The sequence below is a fragment of the Liolophura sinensis genome, chromosome 6, assembly GCF_032854445.1.
Source record: "Liolophura sinensis isolate JHLJ2023 chromosome 6, CUHK_Ljap_v2, whole genome shotgun sequence".
Lineage (NCBI taxonomy): Eukaryota > Metazoa > Mollusca > Polyplacophora > Chitonida > Chitonidae > Liolophura > Liolophura sinensis.
Window position 1 is genome coordinate 47,038,757 of NC_088300.1, and position 20,568 is coordinate 47,059,324.

The window sequence follows — 20,568 nt, forward strand, 5'->3', positions numbered from 1 at the left end:
ACTGAACTTCACTATGGTGTTAAAGGTGCCTTGAACAACATCTCTAATGTTTTATATGGTACTGAAAAAAATTTCCCTTCAAACCAAACAAATTAAAGCAGTGTACAACACTACATTCCAGACAAACTTCAAAACACCTTTCTAAAATTAACAAAACTCAGGAAAATTAAATGACTCAGAAATTAATCAGGCAAAATGAGTAACTTAGCCCCGGATGAAATTTCAGGTCATTTGCAAAAATTTATGTTGTATTGATATCAAGGTTCCCTGAAATAAAAGCTGTGTAGTTCTGTTGTGGTCACCTTCTGTGAAAGTAGTCCCTTCTGTTGTAACTCTGGGGCCATAAACATGACTTCCAGTGGCTTGTCTTCTGGGATTGCCTTAAAGGACACAAATCCCTCCTCTCTTAGGATCAGGGTGTCTGGGGAAATGTAGGCTGCTGAAAGACGTAAACACATGACAAATAAATAAATGCTGCATGAAGGCTATAAAACAATATCATAATTGACAGAGGCAGTCAACTTGACAGAGCCATGATTTGGCTGCTTAACAGGACAATCTTGTTTCCACTGTAACCATCTTTATGCTACGCATCTTTGACTGCTTGACAAAGAACATATTTCCATTACTAAAACAAGGCCATCTTTGGCTGCTTGTCAAAGAACATCTTTCCATTACTACAACAAGGCCATCTTTGGCTGCTTGACAAAGAACATCTTTCTATTACTACAACAAGGCCATCTTTGGCTGCTTGACAAAGAACATCTTTCCATTACTAAAACAAGGCCATCTATGACTGCTTGACAAAGAACATCTTTCCATTACAACAACAAGGCCATCTTTGGCTGCTTGACAAAGAACATATTTCCACTACTACAACAAGGCCATCTTTGGCTGCTTGACAAAGAACAGCTTTCCACTACTACAACAAGGCCATCTTCGACTGCTTGACAAAGAACATCTTTCCATTACCACAACAAGGCCATCTTTGGCTGCTTGACAAAGAACATATTTCCACTACCACAACAAGGCCATCTTTGGCTGCTTGACAAAGATCATCTTTCCATTACTAAAACAAGGCCATCTTTGGCTGCTTGACAAAAAAACATATTTCAGCTTCTAAAACAAGGCCATCTATGACTGCTTGACAAAGAACATATTTCCATTACTAAAACAAGGCCATATTTGGCTGTTTGGCAAAGAACATATTTCCATTACTAAAACAAGGCCATCTTTGGCTGCTTGACGAAGAACATATTTCCATTACTACAACAAGGCCATCTTTGGCTGCTTTCGAAGAACACATTTAAGTTACCAAAAATGTCATCTTTGACTGCTTTACAAGAATTTCTTTCAGATACTAAAAGAAGGTCATCTCCGACTACTTGAGAAGAACATCTTTAAGCTACTGAACAGGGACATCTTTGAACAGCCAAAATAGACGATGTTTTGGTTGCTAAAAATACCAAGTGGTTGATAACCTTTGGTCATTTAACAAGCACTTTGGTTTAACTGGCTCAAAAGGGCATTATTACATGGTAACAGAAGAACTTCATCAGTAAACAATATCACTGTAATCATGGCAACACTAAAACATTATACATCTACCAGTATAATAGCAATGACATTATTTATTCATCATAAGACTTGTTTTTATAAGCTGCTCGAAGTTACAGTATGCTTTTGGTATCAATGAATTACGAAATGTTTGTACACATCTCTGCACCAAAACCTGCTAAGACATTGCAAACAGGATCACAAAACATATCAGTTAGTGGCATAAAGACTAATGTTATATTAAAAGGTGCAGCAGGTAAATACTATACTGGCAGTGTTTATTATAATAATTTACTCACGCAGCCTTTTTTTCAGCTTCTGCAGAGCTTTGATGCTTTCTCTACACACAGCCCATAATTCCGCCTCCTGTAGGAATCCGTCCCTCTTGTCTAAGGCCTCACCAAGAGTCACTCCCTGAAAAATATGCAAATCTGATTTCAATCAAACACATTAAATATACAAAAATAGATGCACAGACACGAATATATACTATTTTTTCATGTCTAGGAAGAAGTAAACTTTTACATCAAATATACCTGTACTCTTTAGTATCTAGTTCCTGACACTAAGTCACACTCCACACAGAGGATGAAAATTTGGTTTCATCATTCCTGTTAAATCTATTTACATATATGCACATGTATATATACACAGCCATCCGTCTAGTCTCTAAGTAACAATAGGACACAAAGTGGATGGTCAACAGACTCTGTCCTTCTTGTTTAGTTTATTGTATGGAGTCCCTCTCTGGCATAGCCAGAAATTTGATTTTATCAAACATTCAAGAGGATGAATATTTGATTTTATAAAACATACAAGAGGGCAAAATTACATAAAGATATTATATATATAAAATGAAAAACATTTATATATGCCTGTTTTTCTTTATTTGTCCTGTGGCAAGAGGACATAAATCTGGTACATATCCACCATAAACACTTCACAACAGAAACATGCTGGATATGAACACACCATAAAACATAAACACATTTCCATTTTTCTGGCTGTAAAACTATCCAAGAAAGAAAAAAAAACAGAAAAACTTTTAATGGTCCACCAGTTCAAATTACACATTTTGTAATTAAAGATCCTAATTAACCATTTTAACTCCTGAAAGAAAACATTGCGAATGTACCATTCTTAGATAACAATGAATAGAATACAACAAGATTCAAATCTTGTGCAATTTGGAAGAGTTTGGAGGGATAATAGCTTTATCCCTATATCCCTATATTAGTTTTATTTTGACAGTAGTGATAAACTCCAGAAAAGTGCCAAAAACGAATGTCAATAATCTACCTGAAACACATTTACTACCTAAATCTTCTAATTTTTAGGACAGATATTTGTAGTGCTGAAAGCAGAATTGCATCTCTCTACCAGTTTTTTTTTGTTGGAAAAGTAAAGATAGGATTACATTGTTCATTAGATGGACTAACCATGTGAAAAAAGAAACTAAATATCCTAGAACTACAATTACATGTGCACTGGTTAAAAAGAGCTAACCAGGCATCATAAAAATTAGAATAACTGGGTTATGAGGATGTAAATGTGGATGTGATTTCATAGGATATGACAAAATTGTAGAAAACTATGCACATGTTTTGTTTTAGCCATCTTTAGACAGTATTTATCACAGTGAGAACATGGGTTAGCCATCCTAGCATAGCCTATATTGTAGCAATCCCCATCAAAATGTGGTCAATGGGGAGAACTAAACAGTAGTAGCAATTAGTAACGTGCACGTACATATTAACATGCCTGGGATCACCTTAACTGGACAGGTGAAATGGAAATGAGTAAATGTACATGTTGGATGGCCACCTGTGTTATCACACACGCCACTAGGCAATGATCCAGGTGTTTTCCAAACTATACACTAACTTCAAGAAAATTATTCCCCCCACAACAAAAAATGAATACAGAGGAGTGCCTTGAAAAAAATACAATGCACATCCTAAACAAACAGGGAACATATAAAAATAAGAAAAAGTTAAGACTATAAGAAACAACAATGGTAACTCAAATTTAGGAAAACTGGGTAATGTTGAATGCATGTTGCTCAACATAAATTCATAACATTTTCACAATCATGTCATTGCAAACAAAAAATATTTGTGATTAACACATGTGTAAAAATAGCATATACATGTAGGTACATGCAGAACCACACAACAGAAAGCTTTGTTTAATGATTATAATGTAAATGGTTGAAGTTCTGCGAATTAAGGAGGCAAATGAACAGGAGGGAAATGAGACAACCACATTCCCATTTCCCCCTGAAAAGCTGGATCTTATGGGCACTTCCTGCAGAGCCAACCAGAGAGTTTACAACTGACCTCTATAGGACTCTGTGGTTAACCCTAAGACAAGAATACACATTTGGTCAAATTTGAGGGTAGGTCACGAGTTGAACCAGATCAAGGTACCGGGACGATCAAGTGCAACTAACACAATGCACATTGTTGAGAAACAGGAAATGTGTTTCTGTGCCACACATGCCTACATGTACAGTGTAAATAGACAGCATCCCACACATGAAAACATGTGAATAAGCATGTACTCTCTTTAGAATTTTTTTCTTTCTTATTTTTTCATTAGTTTTCTAACTTTAAAGAGAGATATGTACATGCACAGTTGTAACTTAAAATTCCTGTTTTTAGATTAATTAAATGCAGTGTGTAACTGGCATACATGTAAATCCACAAACAACTTTGTCAATGTGCAATTTATACAGATGTACCACTAGTTTTATAAACTGTACTAGTAAATTAAAATAAGTGAAGTAAATTAACTTTAGTATGTGTTCATCAACAAGAGAAATATTGTATTTATCATTTCCTTTTCTTCCTAGAGCTAAGTGACTTGTCTCAGTCAAATGGACCTGGATTTGAACACATTTACATGTAACCTGGCATGAGAATACAGTATGTATGTTTGCACCAATTGTCTACACTTTACAAATAACCATTCTCATTTATATATCCATTACAGGTAATAGAATGATACAACACAAAAAACTGCTAATTGGCACACCTAGTCTGTTAAAAATTTAACCCATTCCGGAACAATTAAGCAAGTTGATTAACAGTCCAGGTGCATTTGTACATTATCCCTTTCTCAATTAACCTATTCTGGGTTGAAATACAGCAATGTGAGACCAAGAAGGGTGACAAATACATGAAAAAAACTCTAATGTATCTGTAAGCAGCAGCCGATGTCTGTGCTTACATTACAGGAACACAGAAAAACAGTCAAATTCCCAAATCTTATCACCCACAGGAAGACTAAATCGAGTACTAAAATTTCTCACAGGTCACCATATGGAATCCATTTTTATAATACAATCGTGTATCTTTACAGCTTTTACTATTCATTGGTCTATAACTGGATAGATGTCTTTCTCAAAAGAGTATGGATATTTGTAAACTGTCATGTCCAAATGAGATGGTGAACTAATAACCTGTACCAATTTATGGGGAGGAAATTGGAGTAAACCACTGACCACTGGCGAGTTAGTGGCAAACTGACCCACATGTGACATACTGTACTGCACATGCATTGTGTGCCCCACTGGTAGATGGCCTGTGGTCTCCAGCTACCTTGTGTGTCTCACTGCTGGAAGGACAGTCGTCTGCAGATAACTTGTGTGTCCCAATGGTGGAAGGACAGTGGTCTCCAGCTAACTTGTGTGTCCCATTGGTAGAAGGCCAGTGGTCTCCAGCTAACTTGTGTGTCTCAATGGTGGAAAGACAGCGGTCTCCAGCTAACTTGTGTGTCCCATTGGTGGAAGGCCAGCGGTCTCCAGCTAAATTGTGTGTCTCACTGGTGGAAAGCCAGTGAGCTTAAGCTAACTTTTGTGTCCCATTGGTGGAAGATTTGGAGATTGGCTGGTATCTTTGTTCTGCGAGATTAAATGGTATCTTTGTCCTGCGAGTTTAGCTGCAGCCTGAAGTTTGCCCTGTCAAATTACCTTTTTGGGGGCAAAAATAGATCAAATTTTACAAAAAGTAAACCTTTTTGCCCTTCAAAAATGATCTTTGGGATAAAAAACGGGAACTGCCCTAAAACCCCTACGTTAGGGTATATATATCAAAGTGAAATAATGTAATTATTAAATAAATAAATCAATATTTTCGAAATGCTTAATAGAGAAGTGAACAAAGTATAACTGTGGTGATCAACTGTTTCCAAAAACAGATCACAGAACACAACATTTAGTGTTAATCAATACAGTCAAAGTTACATGTACACATAGATCACATGACTACAATAATTAACATAATGTTAACTTGTGAAGTACGAGCAATAGTATTAGTTCAAGAAACACAATGATTATGATGTAACAAAACACATGTAATCAAATTCAAACTTTTAACAAGTCATTAGAGATCACCATCAGGTTTGGAGAATATTCAACAAATTAAATGTATGCTAATTTCAAGGCATGTCACCATTATCTTGGTTCTTCTTTGGAAACCTCAGTGTGAAGCCACATAGTAACATGTGAAATATGAATGCTGAATTCAGGCTGTTGATCGTGATAGCAAATCTAAAGCCCATATCAATTAACAACCTTGCGTTTTATGTGGCTAAGTTTATTTATTTATTTATCTGATTGGTGTTTTACACCAATGTGAATATTTCACTTATACGACGGCGGCCAGCATTATGGTGGGAGGAAACTGGGCAGAGCCCGGGGGAAAACCGCCGAGCATCTGCAGGTTGCTGACAGGCCTTCCCACTTACGGCCGAGACATTTGGCTAAGTAGGTAAACAGAGGGCACTAGTGCTGAGAAAGTAGCCTATAATAATACAAGTTCCTTGGTCATCCCTCAAAACTTTCAATTCCAATACATGTTTTGATACATGCACCTTTTATTCAGAAATGAAGATGATTATGTAACAAAGATGTAAAGTTGTATACACGACTTTTGATAACAGACTTACATCATAACTAACAGATGAAATATTTTGCACATGACTCTCTTTACAATACTCTCGACAAATTTCCAATCTGCTGTAAAAATGAGAAGCTGTATTTTCTGATAGGTGTAATCCATGACTTGTATACAATACAGACAAACAGTGTTGTTGTAGATGTTAATCCTTACTTTTTTTTTTAAATAGATGTTTGTAATTCAATCCAGTAAAACATCTGAAATTCAGAGTGATTCAGGCACAGGTACATTAAAATTAAAATTCTTCCTTGATGATGAAACTAGGATGACCATGTCCTGGAGGAAATCAGTACGATATTAAACCCCAAGCACTCACTCACTCACTCCTGGAGGAAATCAGTACGATATTAAACCCCAAGCACGCACTCACTCACTCTTGGAGGAAATCAGTACGATATTAAACCCCAAGCACTCACTCACTCACTCCTGGAGGAAATCAGTACGATATTAAACCCCAAGCACGCACTCACTCACTCCTGGAGGAAATCAGTACGATATTAAACCCCAAGCACTCACTCACTCACTCCTGGAGGAAATCAGTACGATATTAAACCCCAAGCACTCACTCACTCACTCCTGGAGGAAATCAGTACGATATTAAACCCCAAGCACTCACTCACTCACTCCTGGAGGAAATCAGTACGATATTAAACCCCAAGCACTCACTCACTCACTCCTGGAGGAAATCAGTACGATATTAAACCCCAAGCACGCACTCACTCACTCCTGGAGGAAATCAGTACGATATTAAACCCCAAGCACTCACTCACTCACTCTTGGAGGAAATCAGTACGATGTTAAACCCCAAGCACTCACTCACTCACTCCTGGAGGAAATCAGTACGATATTAAACCCCAAGCACTCACTCACTCACTCCTGGAGGAAATCAGTACGATGTTAAACCCCAAGCACTCACTCACTCACTCCTGGAGGAAATCCAATTTTTAATCCACAATGGCAACAAAACAAAATGAAAGTTCAATCGGTGACTGGACAATATAACATACCAGTATTAAAACTAAACAACAGTCTAGCTGTTAGTACAGATATTATCTGCATATGTACAACAAAAGTTAAGTGAATTCTGAAAGATTCAATATTCAGCATGAGTGAAAACAATAGAAATAGGGTAAGCACATGAATGTTATCTGTGGACATTTCACACCCAATGTCTACTCATGTCACAAGAAATTTGAGCACTCATTTGTAAAATGTACCTGTCTAAACTGACGAAATGCTCTCAATTTAGTCAGCTGGAAAAACAAGCAAATAACAAACAACATTTAACTGTTGATTCGTAAAATGTAGTTATTCTGTCATACATGTAGTTTCAGGCAGTACCAGTACAGTTCATTATAAGCTTCTATTTTATTACTACACTCAAAGAACCCAGCAGTCACTGAACTACATAACTTGATTATACATTTAAATCACTTTGTACACCTGTAACAGGTGAGATAGAATAAAATTCTTCAAACTTCATTTCTGTATACTTCGGTATTATTTTCTCCTGAATAATGAGACCTGTAAACACATTCCAATGAGTCAGATTTCCCAAGATTAGAAAGATTGTTCTTTGCATATTATATAACAGATGTCCTTTGTTTGACAGGGAAAACTGAAGACTGAATTAAAAATTAAGTTATCAATCTGAGCTTTGTGAATGCCAATGGACAAGCAAATTAAATACAGATGTACAATGCAACAATGTGAATGATAAGAAAAAAACAGGACTCTGCTATTTAGGGAATGAAATTATGTACGACAGAGAAAAGTTTTGACAAACAAGTTTGAGTAGTATTAAAATGAGGTTCTAAGTTTTAATGTGTATATCTCAAAGCCAATGGTTAGTAAAACCTGGTGTCCTATACATGGCTTACATAATTACAATTACATACATTTTATGCCACTAGATGTAACAGACATAAGAATTTGGGAACATAAATGTAACGTGACTGAGTAAGTATCAAATGAAATTTTTGCAAAAATAAGACTGAAAAATAAAATGAATAGGATGATGATCATTTATTAAAACAGTGGTGCAGCCTAATAAGGATCATCTACAAATTAAAAAAAAAAAATTATGAATGCAAACACATGTGCTAGTGTATATAGTGATGTGTAAGGCCTATCTGTTCTCTGTACACCAAATAAAACACACGTGCTCGAAAAGCTGAAATAAATCATAATATGAAGTGACAATATAACTGAATTATAATGCTGGCTTAATAATCTTTGGTTCTCTTTGACCTGCAGAATAAAATTAAATAAATATATAAAAACAAATACTGTAATCCATAAATATATGTACGAGGAGAGAATTAATTTATCATCTTACCTGACTTTGGCTCATTTTTCTGTTGTTTTCCATGTCGTTGTCACCAAGGTAAAAATCACTTCCATTCAGATCAAAAGAATCAGACATCAAAGAATCGTCTTCTAACACAAGGAGGCCTTTAGGGTGATAACCATTGACAGCATACTCCAAACACGTGTACGATGATTCCTTACTCTGCTCAGTTTTACTGGCCCTTCTCTCCACAGGTGTTTTCACCCAGTTTCTAATTACAGATGTACTTCCTGATGAGCTACCTTTCCTGACCAGCTGACTGGAAGCCGCAGTATACTGCTCCAGTAGGTCTGTTATACATGTATTGTTCTTCGGATTAGCTCCCCTTTGCTGGTCCAATGTCTCAGAGACAACTCCCTGAGCACCTGTATTGTTAGTTACAGGTGTGACATTGCTAGGGTCAGTTGAAGCCGAGTATAAAATCCCATCCTGAGTAAGATTGGGGTCAACCAGTTCCTTGTTGTTGTTGTTGTTGTTTTTCTCTTGTCCCTTGTTAAAGACGTCTGCAAGTTCGCTGTCTGAGTCGTGGCTGTGTCCCTCGCGGTTGTTCCAAACATGTAGTGGCACCCCATTCACATGGCCTTCTGCTAGCTGAGTGTTGATCTCAGCCAGTGTTGGTCCAGTGCTCTTCTGGGAAGTTTCTCCTTCTGAAAAATACACAAATACACCAGTTGAACTTATGAATGAACTGTTTGTACATGTATTTCACATCTTACCAAACACATGTGCATCAATCAGAATCACAATAGTTTTATTTCACCCACACCTACGAACTCAGCAGTGCTAGTTCATCAGACAGGACGTGCTTGAGAGCCCGTGTGGAAATAGCGAGCCAGGAGTTGTGGGCAGCACGTGGTTTCCTGATCTGACAAGCTGTCAGATCTACTTCAGATACATATCTAATAGTCACATCACTACTAATACACCAGCGCAATCACGACAACACAATCATACACAGGCTGACCTGTCATTTGCAGTAATATGCACATATCAACAGGTAAATTCACACCCTACTTACATGGCCACATGCATATATTGTCCATGTCAATCCAGGGCGGTCCCTGCTCACACATCTATGGTGTCAGGTGTGGTCAGTGCAATAAATTGCTTAAGCATGTTTTAAATTAATGTAATACATTTATTATGTAACTTCTCAGAAAACATCATGCATACGTTCGATTAAATAGCACACAAGCAAGAAATGTATGGTTATACCAACGTGCATGTTAATGCATTTACATGTGTGCTCAACTAAATGCATGTATTGCACATGGATACACCAGATAAATAATGAGTAAATTAATAATAAGTGTCAAAATAAACACATAATCTGAATGCATAAAGAAAACTGAAAAGGGGACAATGATGAAAGTGTACTGCAACAACCGGCACACTGCAGAAAAACAATATTGTCTACACACTGTAGAAAAGAAGACAAAAAAATAAAAAGAAGCAAAAAGCCAAATCAATAGAAATTTTATCAGAGATAGTAGTGGTGTTAATCGAGTTAATAAACTTATTGGTAAAGTGTAAGAACTGTTTAATCACATAAGATGTACATGTGTACTATTTTATCACATATACACACACATGTACATGTGTGCTATTTCATCACATATACATGTATATACACACACACACACATACACACATGGCCATATACAACGCGACCAAAAATATTGTCTACATTGGTGAATGAGATCAACAAACTGAATTAAGCTAGAGCTTCATATGGTATCTGTAGAAAAAAGTAGCTGTCTACATGGACAGGTATGCATATGTATTTACTCTGATACAATGTATTACACAAATTGAAGGTGTTCAAGTCAAGACAGGTGTGTAAGCAATAAGCTGACAGGTGACTATGTACAGGTTAATAAGATATATAAGGTTGACGCATCTTACCTCCCGCACTACACAGACACCGTGTAGACACAGTAAAGAACAATGTATCTGGCGTATGCAGGCTAACTTCAACAATGTCTTGACAACCTACACTCCGCGGCCAACAGTAATGGTTTAAACAATTGATGGTTTATATCCGGGATTTAATAGGTTAGAAAAAACAAAAAAAAGCCAAATGTCAGTACGTAAATCAGGAAACAAAAGAGACTGAACAGAGTGGATGCGGCTACATTTAATTAAGCCCTTCAGATATTATAATGTGTTATACTAAAGACTCAGTGGTTTACCTGCGCATTTTAAAAAGAAAACTAGCAATAAATAACAAATACCTGAACTGAGGTGTTGACTGACATGAAACCGTTTGCCGATTAGTTTATTCACACCACCTTGAAGTCTTTAAGCGAAACACTGAACAATGTGCTTAAAGGTTAGAGGCCTTTGATCTTCACATGGCAAGGTAATTTGCACCTTCTATGTCCCTGCGCCCAGCAGACCAAGTGAACACAACAGGTGAACAAGCTACTGATCTACAACTATAGTCTACAGGACAGAGTAACTCCTTATTTACATGGCTTTCACCACCAGGTCAACATATGGAAATTATTTTACTTCCTTTTAGCCAAATATACAGTTAATGCATTTTTTCCCATGGTTTCAATAAGACTAAAAAAAAAAGAGAGCATTATTAAGTAGAATGCACAACCATTAACATATACCTGTTTTTAGTACTTTGGGAAATGTTATAGTCTGAAAGGTCTAAAAATATCTGAGAAAAGGACATAGATTAGCAATAACAAGAGCACTAATAATCTTGATCCTGTTGGAGCAATAAAGGTTCACAATATGTCTTAAGATATTTATTTTACATGGTCACTACCAACTGGCCATGAAGTGTCAGAAATATTGTTTCAATCTACACTATAAAGCTTACATATACACTGTATATGGGTATAAAGGTTAACCATGATCTGATCTACATGTCTGAGCTGACATAATATGAACTTGTATAACAGCTCGTAGATTTTCTTCACCATAATTCAATGCGACTGAGAGACAAACAGAATTTACACATTACCTGTTACCTGGATTGTTTGACATGTATCTCTGTATCATTCTAGTATCCTCACTCTAGCCAGCACAATCATACATGCAGCTTCACCTTTGTTGGCTTACACCTCTGTGCTGGACATAACATGTCTAAGCTGACCTTAACACCCTTGGTCAAATCTCGCCGCAGACTGACCACACTGAGCAGATTTAACTGACCACTGGCAGATGGACATCAGGATTCAGCGGGGAACTAAGATTTTTTGCACTTGTATCTTGACGGAATCAGCCGCCATATTTACAATGTGGTGAACCTCACATAGTTGAATGTGCATAACTCGAGACATAGGTATCACATATATACGCATACAACGTGATTTCATAATATGACAGATAGAACACGCATTAACATTTTTAATAATAATTATTTCCATAACCGGACAATTTCCTGTAAAGCTTATAGTGACATTTCATACGATCTCACATTTCCGTTAAATGATAGAAATGATAGTAAACTGCATATTAAAAGTTCAAATATCCTCCTTGTAGAGGTGGCAAAACTAGAACTCGCGTCAGCCGGTGCTACCAATCCTGTGCATGAGTTTAAGTCACCTCACTCAAACATCCTCTGTTTATAATGTATGCAAGCATGTCTACATCATGTAGCTATTTGCCACATAAATAAAACATATATAACTTCAAATCTGCAAGTCAAATATTTCAGCCATGAACAAAATACAGGTCTTGTAGAAAAAGGTAATTTCATGTGTAAATCAACCTAGCCAGATATACATGTATAGTTTCAGGTAGACTTAATATGCACGCCTAGTCCACAGACCGCCGCATGTAGATGTAGTATCTACTATATGTGTACAGTATTAACTATCATATCAGATAGAGCTTATGGTTTATTGTTGCCATGTATTGTAATCGGCTGTGATTGTGAATTGTTGCCACGTATTGTAATCAACTGTGATTGTGAATTGTTGCCATGAATTGTAATTGGCTGTGATTCTGAACTGTTGCCATGTAATGCAATCTGCTGTTATTGTGAATTGTTGCCATGTAATGCAATCTGCTGTTATCGTGAATTGTTGCCATGTAATGCAATCTGCTGTTATTGTGAATTGTTGCCATGTAATGCAATCTACTGTTATTGTGAACTGTTGCCATGTAATGTAATCTGCTGTTATTTTGAATTGTTGCGATACAATGTAAAATGCTAATCGGATCTAAATGTGAATTGTTGTCATGTAATGTTCATATACATGTACTTTGCTGAAATAGTGAATTGTTCCCATGTAATGTAATGTGTTATAATACAACACATGAACCTGACTGGCAACAAATCCAGACCATCAAACTCTGAGCCTTGAATGTGAATCCCAATTGATAAACCTGCCTCATTAAGATGTAAAACCCTTTCGTTTCTGAAGAGTTCAGCCCTATTATGTACCAATTATCAGCGTTATTTCAGAATTTACAACCGTGAATCATGATGTTTCATCGTCTACGGGTGATTTACACTATTAAATGTAGCACTAAGTATATAACATATATAAACACACCAGATCACAAGTGTAAAGTCATAAATAGCTGATCTCTGTTATTGATGACCTACCTTGATCTTTCTTATTCTGATCTACAGCTGATATAAAAACACTGTACAAGGAAAGGTGCACCTTTCACTTTAATACCATTAACCCAAATTGCACATTGAAACAGATATTTTCTGGGCATAAAATCTCGTTTTGTTTGAACTGCAAATACATGATGTACATGTATATCCTAAATATATTTTGGAATAGGTTTTACATTTATGTGCATCTTCGTGGGGTAACCTGATACAAGTGTAAAATGAGCCAATACATACATGTACAACAATGGACAGAATCATTCGAAAAAGATTATGATTATTAATCTTATGAAATACTTTCTTCCCAGGGATATAGATGTCAAATTAAAAAAAAAATTAATATAAAGGAATTAGGCTATGAGTTTGACCTAAACAGAGCCGTTTTGGAGTGTAAGGAAATAAGGTACATCTGGGACTATAAATGTAACACAGTTATATTAGTTCCAGGGTACATATAGCAATCCAAATGTATCTTATGTGCGTATAAATATATGTACAAATGCTCAATTTAAATAAGCTTAGCAGACAAGAAAATAATAATAATAAAGCGTTTTTCTGACAAAAATAAAATAAAATAAATATCTGGCATTGTGCAGTACATGGTCGAGGGTATAGGGAAATGAAGTCCATATAGTAATGCATATGTATAATAAACTCAACAACCGAGAAATCAAACATTTAACAGAAAAGAACAATAATCTGGATGTTTAGTACATGTACTAGTACATATTTCTTTTTTGCCGTTTTATTTATTTATTTGATTGGTGTTTTATGCCGTATTCAAGAGCATTTCACTTATGGTGACAGCAGCAGCATTATGGTGAGAGGAAACCGGGCTAAGCCCATGACCATTCACAAGTTGCTGGCTGACCTTCACACGTATGGCCGGAGAGGAAATTCCAACAACTGCATGGGTGAGAGGCTCCTGGGTCACTGCACTGTGTTGGCCCCTTCGATGTTTTAACACGATAATCACAATGTGTTTAATGCGGTTTAATTAGTGCAACATCAATCTCCTGAGAGCCTTTCAAACAATCACTAAGGCTTTCACACACCACCAACAGTATAAGATCTCCAAACTAAAATATAAAAGAACAAGCAAGTATTCTGGCATATTTAACTCACGTAAACTGTTAGAGTTGAGAAAACAATTATATGATGTATAATCATCATAACTTGTGCAATAAGCATGCAGCATATATGCAACAGGTAAAAATAGCATGTTCCTGTACAGGTAGGTCATCTTTTACACTGTAGATGTGTATGTAGACAAGGATGGCAACAGACCGGTAAATGTCAGGTGTCAGATCCAGTACAGGTGACAATCTTCTTCATCTCACAGCACAGGTTGATCCTTAAATGATGGATAAGGAATGCTGAACTCAATCACTACCTGACACTCAAGGAAACAGCATGGAAATAGCGGCCTACAGACTGATTGCATTACAGGATATCAACATACTCCAAATGCAATAGGATTATTGTTGTATAGTAATCACATGTTAATTCATGCATACTTATATTTAGATATGTCGTAGGGCATTTAGAAGCAAATCTTCATTGAAGACCTGAAGCGAGTTTTCCTAATTTAAAAGATATATCCTGTTTTCAAGTGAAAACAAAAAGACATAGACATAAAATGCAAAAAAAAAAAAAAAAAGAAAGAAAAAATGGTTTCCGTACTATTAAACATGATCATATGAATAGAAATTAGTGTAAGTTTTTCAACATTCTTCATGTGACCCACTTTGCTTAATTCTGATTGATTCATCCACTTTATAGGGCCAATTTAGGGCTTTTGTGGAATTAGATTTCTTATCATAAAATCGTAAGTGATGGCATTAAAAGTATCAATGTAAGTCCTTTGTGTGCTTCTTAAAGATCCGCTTTTACATGCCAATTAGCTTTAGGTGAAATATAGTCATCAAAACTGATAATATTTTGGATAACTATACCATGGTCCACAGACTTCCATTTTGAACAGACAAGTAGACTGTATTACGTTTAGCTATCAAAATACAGTCTGCCTCCCCCCCCCCCCCCCCAATAATCCCCCCACCCATGTCCTCCCATAGCTCTCTACAAGCATGTTATAGAATAACATATACATGTAGATCTGTGATTTAGTGAGTACATTAGGTTATGCACATCTGTGGTCTGTGACGACAGTAATACTAGTATAATACAGCTCTGAAACACAGGTGCTCATATTTGGGATCATTCTTCCCACATGTGCTATAAATATATACTTACCTGTACATACAAAAAACTACTGAAAGTGTCCTAAATAAAAGTTTAGACATCCATTCATGGACCCAACACCTGAAATGCGGGCCACTATGAGTATACCGAGCAGTAAAGGCACCTCCTTAACGAAACTCGGTGCATGCACAAAGGTATAGTACTTTGTGTGAATTTCAATACCAATGACCCGACTATGTCAACATTCAGAGCACCCTACTCCGTAAATCGCTCAATGAAAGACCTTTCACTGAATAACTTCCTTGACAGCGATTTTGCCTCCCAGTGCAGCATGGAAGTACAGCTAGCAAAGTGTGGAAGAGCTTTTAGCTACGTACATGTACCATCAAAATCACTGTAGGCCCATACATTAGCATACTTCAAATAGATCTATGAGTTTTAAAGATTTTATTCACCACCACAATTATAGATGTATGTACATATTAACTGTAATACACCAGATGTACTGTAAGAACTTACAGTTATCCATGTGTATCCAAAATTAAACAAATCTATTAGAGTGATCCATTTCAATTAACATATATATGATAAACAAGTTTTCACTACAGATAAAAAATAAACAATTTATATACATATATATATATATATGTATATATAACAGACTGACAGTAGACCATACCGATTTACATGTGTTGGTTGTCAAATACCTAAACAAAGCTCAAAGCAAAGCCAAACCAGTCACAGGTGAAACTAATGATGGAAGTTCTGTTTTAGGTGATGCTATTGGTTTTGTTACTAGTTTTCCTACAACACTATTGTCAGCTGACAGTAACAAATAGTGCTACTATAAGCGATAGCATCACTGTTTAATTTAATAGAAAACTTTGCACACAATGAATGTGAGGACGACATGAAACATACCATATACAAATGTACTTCCAGTTAATGCAGCATATGCTGTAATTGTTCTGAACATTCTTCTAATGCTTGACCTAAAATTTTCCCTCCTACACTGTAATTTCTGTCTGGCGGTACGTAGGAAGCAACCTGCGGATGGTCGTGGGTTTCCCCAGGCTCTGTCCAGTTTCCTCCCATCATAATGCTGGCCGCCGTCATATAGGTGAGATATTCTTGAGTACAGTGTAAAACACCAGGCAAATAAATAAATAAAGAAATAAAACTGTTGTTTCATGTTAGAAATTTTACGTCAATTAGTGATTTGAGCTTGACTTTTATTAATGCAAGTTTATATGGAATGTCTGTCAAGATGAAATTTTACAGCATTTTATTCAATGAATATAGCGCCTACAGGTACATGTACACACAACCTCCATGTCTTTATAACAATGTATCCTGCGTAATGTTCCCAATAAAGACACCTGTACTTACAAGTTGACATGCCTTTTTAGTAACTTTTAATTAGCATTCTGTTCAGCTTTACAGGTGGAGAAAACATAACAATCACATAAAGTTCAGATAAAAGAGTCTGAAAAGTTAGTCTTAAATATGGTCTTGAAAGGGGTGGGTATTTAGGACCACCTCTTGGTACATGTACACTGAGTCCGAGTAATAATGTTATAAGTGAGCATGTAACACATGTTTAATAAATATGCTTGGATTAGAACTTGGTCTTTTCAGCTAACAAATGTGTTCAGCCTGGATTTTCATCATGTTTATATTTTTAATATATTCACAAATATTATCATAACTGAGACAAATTTATTACACATTCATCACATCCTTATTTAGAACCACGATATAAACCAAAAGGTGGTCCCCAATTAAGCTCCCCCTATAAAAACATTTTCAAATACCCTATTCACCTGAAAAAATAAATCCAAAAAAATATTAAAGACCACACATGTGAATAAGTTTGACGCTCTTTCATCTGATTTTGGCATCATTTTTATGTTTCCTTCTCCTTTACAGAAGCACACATACTGTTCATGTGTAAAACACCTGAGATTTCCAAGATCATGCTGAATTGTCAGTGTAGGCTACATATACCTGTATATTTTATTACACCAAACATACAGTCTACCTGTAGTTATCCGTGTATTACATAGAATACTGAATTTCATGAGCTTATGTCACACTACAGTTACAATCTGCTCCAATTTAGTCTGATCCAGCTGGAACTGTTCAAATATGTTTCTTCATGTAAATTAGATCAAGGAGACTGTGAGGTAAGACACAGTTCACAGGCCAGTTTGTAATTGTCCACAAGTACTCTCATACCTAAACAAGCTATTAAAAGCCCATAACATACTTTTTAGGTGTAAAATCCAAAAATAAAATTTTACCAATTTAAGATTTCTGTTTTATAGTTCTACAAAACTAAAATGTTGAATTCTGGACTGGTCAGTCTTGCTGGAGTGAAAACCTGGCTATTTCTGCATTGTAACATAGAAATATAGTCATCAGATTACTGCACTAAAAATAATGCAAGTGTGGTATCGCAGGAAACATGCAATTTATACAGTAGAGTGGAATTTACCTGACAAGATGTCTGTGGATCTATGAATTACATGTGCATGTAGTATCAACTCCGATAAAACCCCTACCATGTGTAAACATGTCTCAAAGATACTAATATACGAGCTACCTGTTTTATCTACATGCATAACGTTACTATATAATGTACTCACTGTGTGTCGGTGTGCCTCAAACACTGCATGCAAAGCATTATGGCAGGCTATTATTATGCTATCAAAGTTGTTGACAAACTGAATAGGTAATAAGGCACTTGTTAGCCTATAACCTTAGCTCACTTCATCCCCTCCTACTATAGTTCAAGCTTAATAATACCTGTCTGTTCACAATTCTAATGAGATCAGTATCTTCTATGTGCCAGTCACAATGGCGAATACTTTACAGGTCATAATGGTCATGCAAAAATGTAAAGCAAAAAAAAAGAAAGTGACAGTCAATAAATTCCACTTGATAAAATAAATCAACTTTTCATGCATGCTTTAACAGGTGTCATCAGAAGTCTGGAGCACACTTGCATCAACTCTCAACTGCCCTAAATCCTCAACAGCTTCGATCACAGATACACAGAATGTTTTAACATATTAAAGAAATGCTCTCTCACCTGATCAGAAATTTAAGAATTTTTGTGACGTTACAATACAGCACAATATATTTTAGTCTCTAAAGTCTAGAGAATTTGAATTATAATTTAAAATTTGATCTTAGGTTATACTTAACTGGTCAAATTTAGTGATGATTTAGTGTACGAAAGCTAAACCGCAATGGAGCAATGACTTACCTATATCTACATTATACCATATAAACAGTACTGGTGCACTGACTTACACATATCTACATGATACCAGATAAACAGCACTGGAGCACTGACTTACACCTATCTACATTATACCACATAAACAGCCCTGAAGCTCTGACTTGCACATGTCTACATTATATCAGATAAACAGCCCTTAAGCACTGAGTTGCACATGTCTACATTATACCAGATAAACAGTACTGGGTCAGTGGCTTACACATGTCTACATTATACCAGACAAATAATACTGGGTCAGTGGCTTACACATGTCTAAATTATACCACATAAACAGCAGATGGTTACTGACTTACACACATCTACATAATGCCATGTAAATGCCAATAAACAGCCCTGCAACAGCCCTGCAACAACCCTGCGACACAATATTTAGGGCTATGGTTTAACTACTAACCATTCAGCCATACACTTTTTTTAAGGATACAAAGAATAACCTTAACTCCCATTTGTTCAAAGTGCCAAAGGGGGCCTGCCCATTCCACCCACAAACCAAAGAGTAATCTGATCAAGAAAACTTACAGGTAAACAATTAGCACTACTTTTACATACATTATATATGAAAAACCCATATAAATAGACACACTATAGGTACCACATCATACAAACTGTCAGACTGTATGCACTTACACCCACGTGTATCAACAACACAGGAATGTCTGGTTCCTGTCATTAATATCATTGTTAGCTTTGGTCACAAAATGACTTTCTTAACTGTAATACACGTTATAGATTCCTGGCTGGAACGGCTTAACTACGCTTTTTAGAAACAATGTACTAATGTACGTTATGACACAAACACAGAACGTCTCTATCAACACCTCTAGACATCTCAGTACAAGAAACAGTTAAGAAATATCTGATATCACTTATTCATAATAAATATTATGGAGTGGAATTTTTGCAGATATATTTTTCTCTTGTTACTACAGCATTAATACATCTGTGCAAAAAGTATAGAAAGCCAGGAGCACATGCAATTTAACAGTTTGAAAAAACTTCTGTTCAAGAATAGACAACACCCTTTTGAATTTTCAAAAAACAATATTGTGAAGCTTGTCATTGCAGTGATCACTTTGTAAAACTTTGTAATCCGACTGTTCACATTAAAACTCCAAGAAATCTTGGCAAGTTCAAAAAAGGTACATGTAGTTTCTGTATACCAACCTTCCTGGGAGGACTTCATCCTGCAAATGGCAGCGACATCAGCACAGATTTCCTGGGATGACTCCTCGCCCAGCATTCTGTCACAGTCTGTCAACACTGTGTTGGCAGATGGTCGATCCCGCGGGTTGTCCGACGTCATCTTACCCACCAATCGGCTGAGGTTGGCGCTCATCCTCTCTCGTTCCCGCACAGAGCCAAGCTGAACATTGTACTCGGCCGCGTACAGCATGGTCATCCCCAGGGAGTAGAGGTGAGACTGTGGAGTGAGAGAGGGGTGAAGAATGAGGGGAACATGCCCTAAAACTGCTGTCCTAGCTCACAAATACCAGGTTAACAAGACAAAAACAGGTTTACCTAGTCCCTATAGAATCACTGGCTAGTCCACACACACCACTGACACAGCCTGCCAAACAACTGCCTGTCCCTCATGTTTATCCTA

At 36.4% G+C, this 20,568-nt stretch overlaps 1 protein-coding gene across 3 annotated transcripts in view; it reads right to left on the reverse strand.

The window, feature by feature from the left end:
- LOC135467898 (kinase non-catalytic C-lobe domain-containing protein 1-like) overlaps nucleotides 1–20,568 on the reverse strand; it is a 75,950-nt gene that overhangs the window by 19,775 nt on the left and 35,607 nt on the right. For all 3 annotated transcript variants that reach the window (XM_064745818.1, XM_064745819.1, XM_064745817.1), the window contains 4 exons: nucleotides 20,130–20,385; nucleotides 8,857–9,515; nucleotides 1,857–1,971; nucleotides 303–439 (listed from right to left, as the gene is read on the reverse strand). In XM_064745818.1, the coding sequence (XP_064601888.1) occupies nucleotides 303–439; nucleotides 1,857–1,971; nucleotides 8,857–9,515; nucleotides 20,130–20,385 (1,167 nt within the window). The remainder of the gene's footprint in view (nucleotides 1–302; nucleotides 440–1,856; nucleotides 1,972–8,856; nucleotides 9,516–20,129; nucleotides 20,386–20,568) is intronic.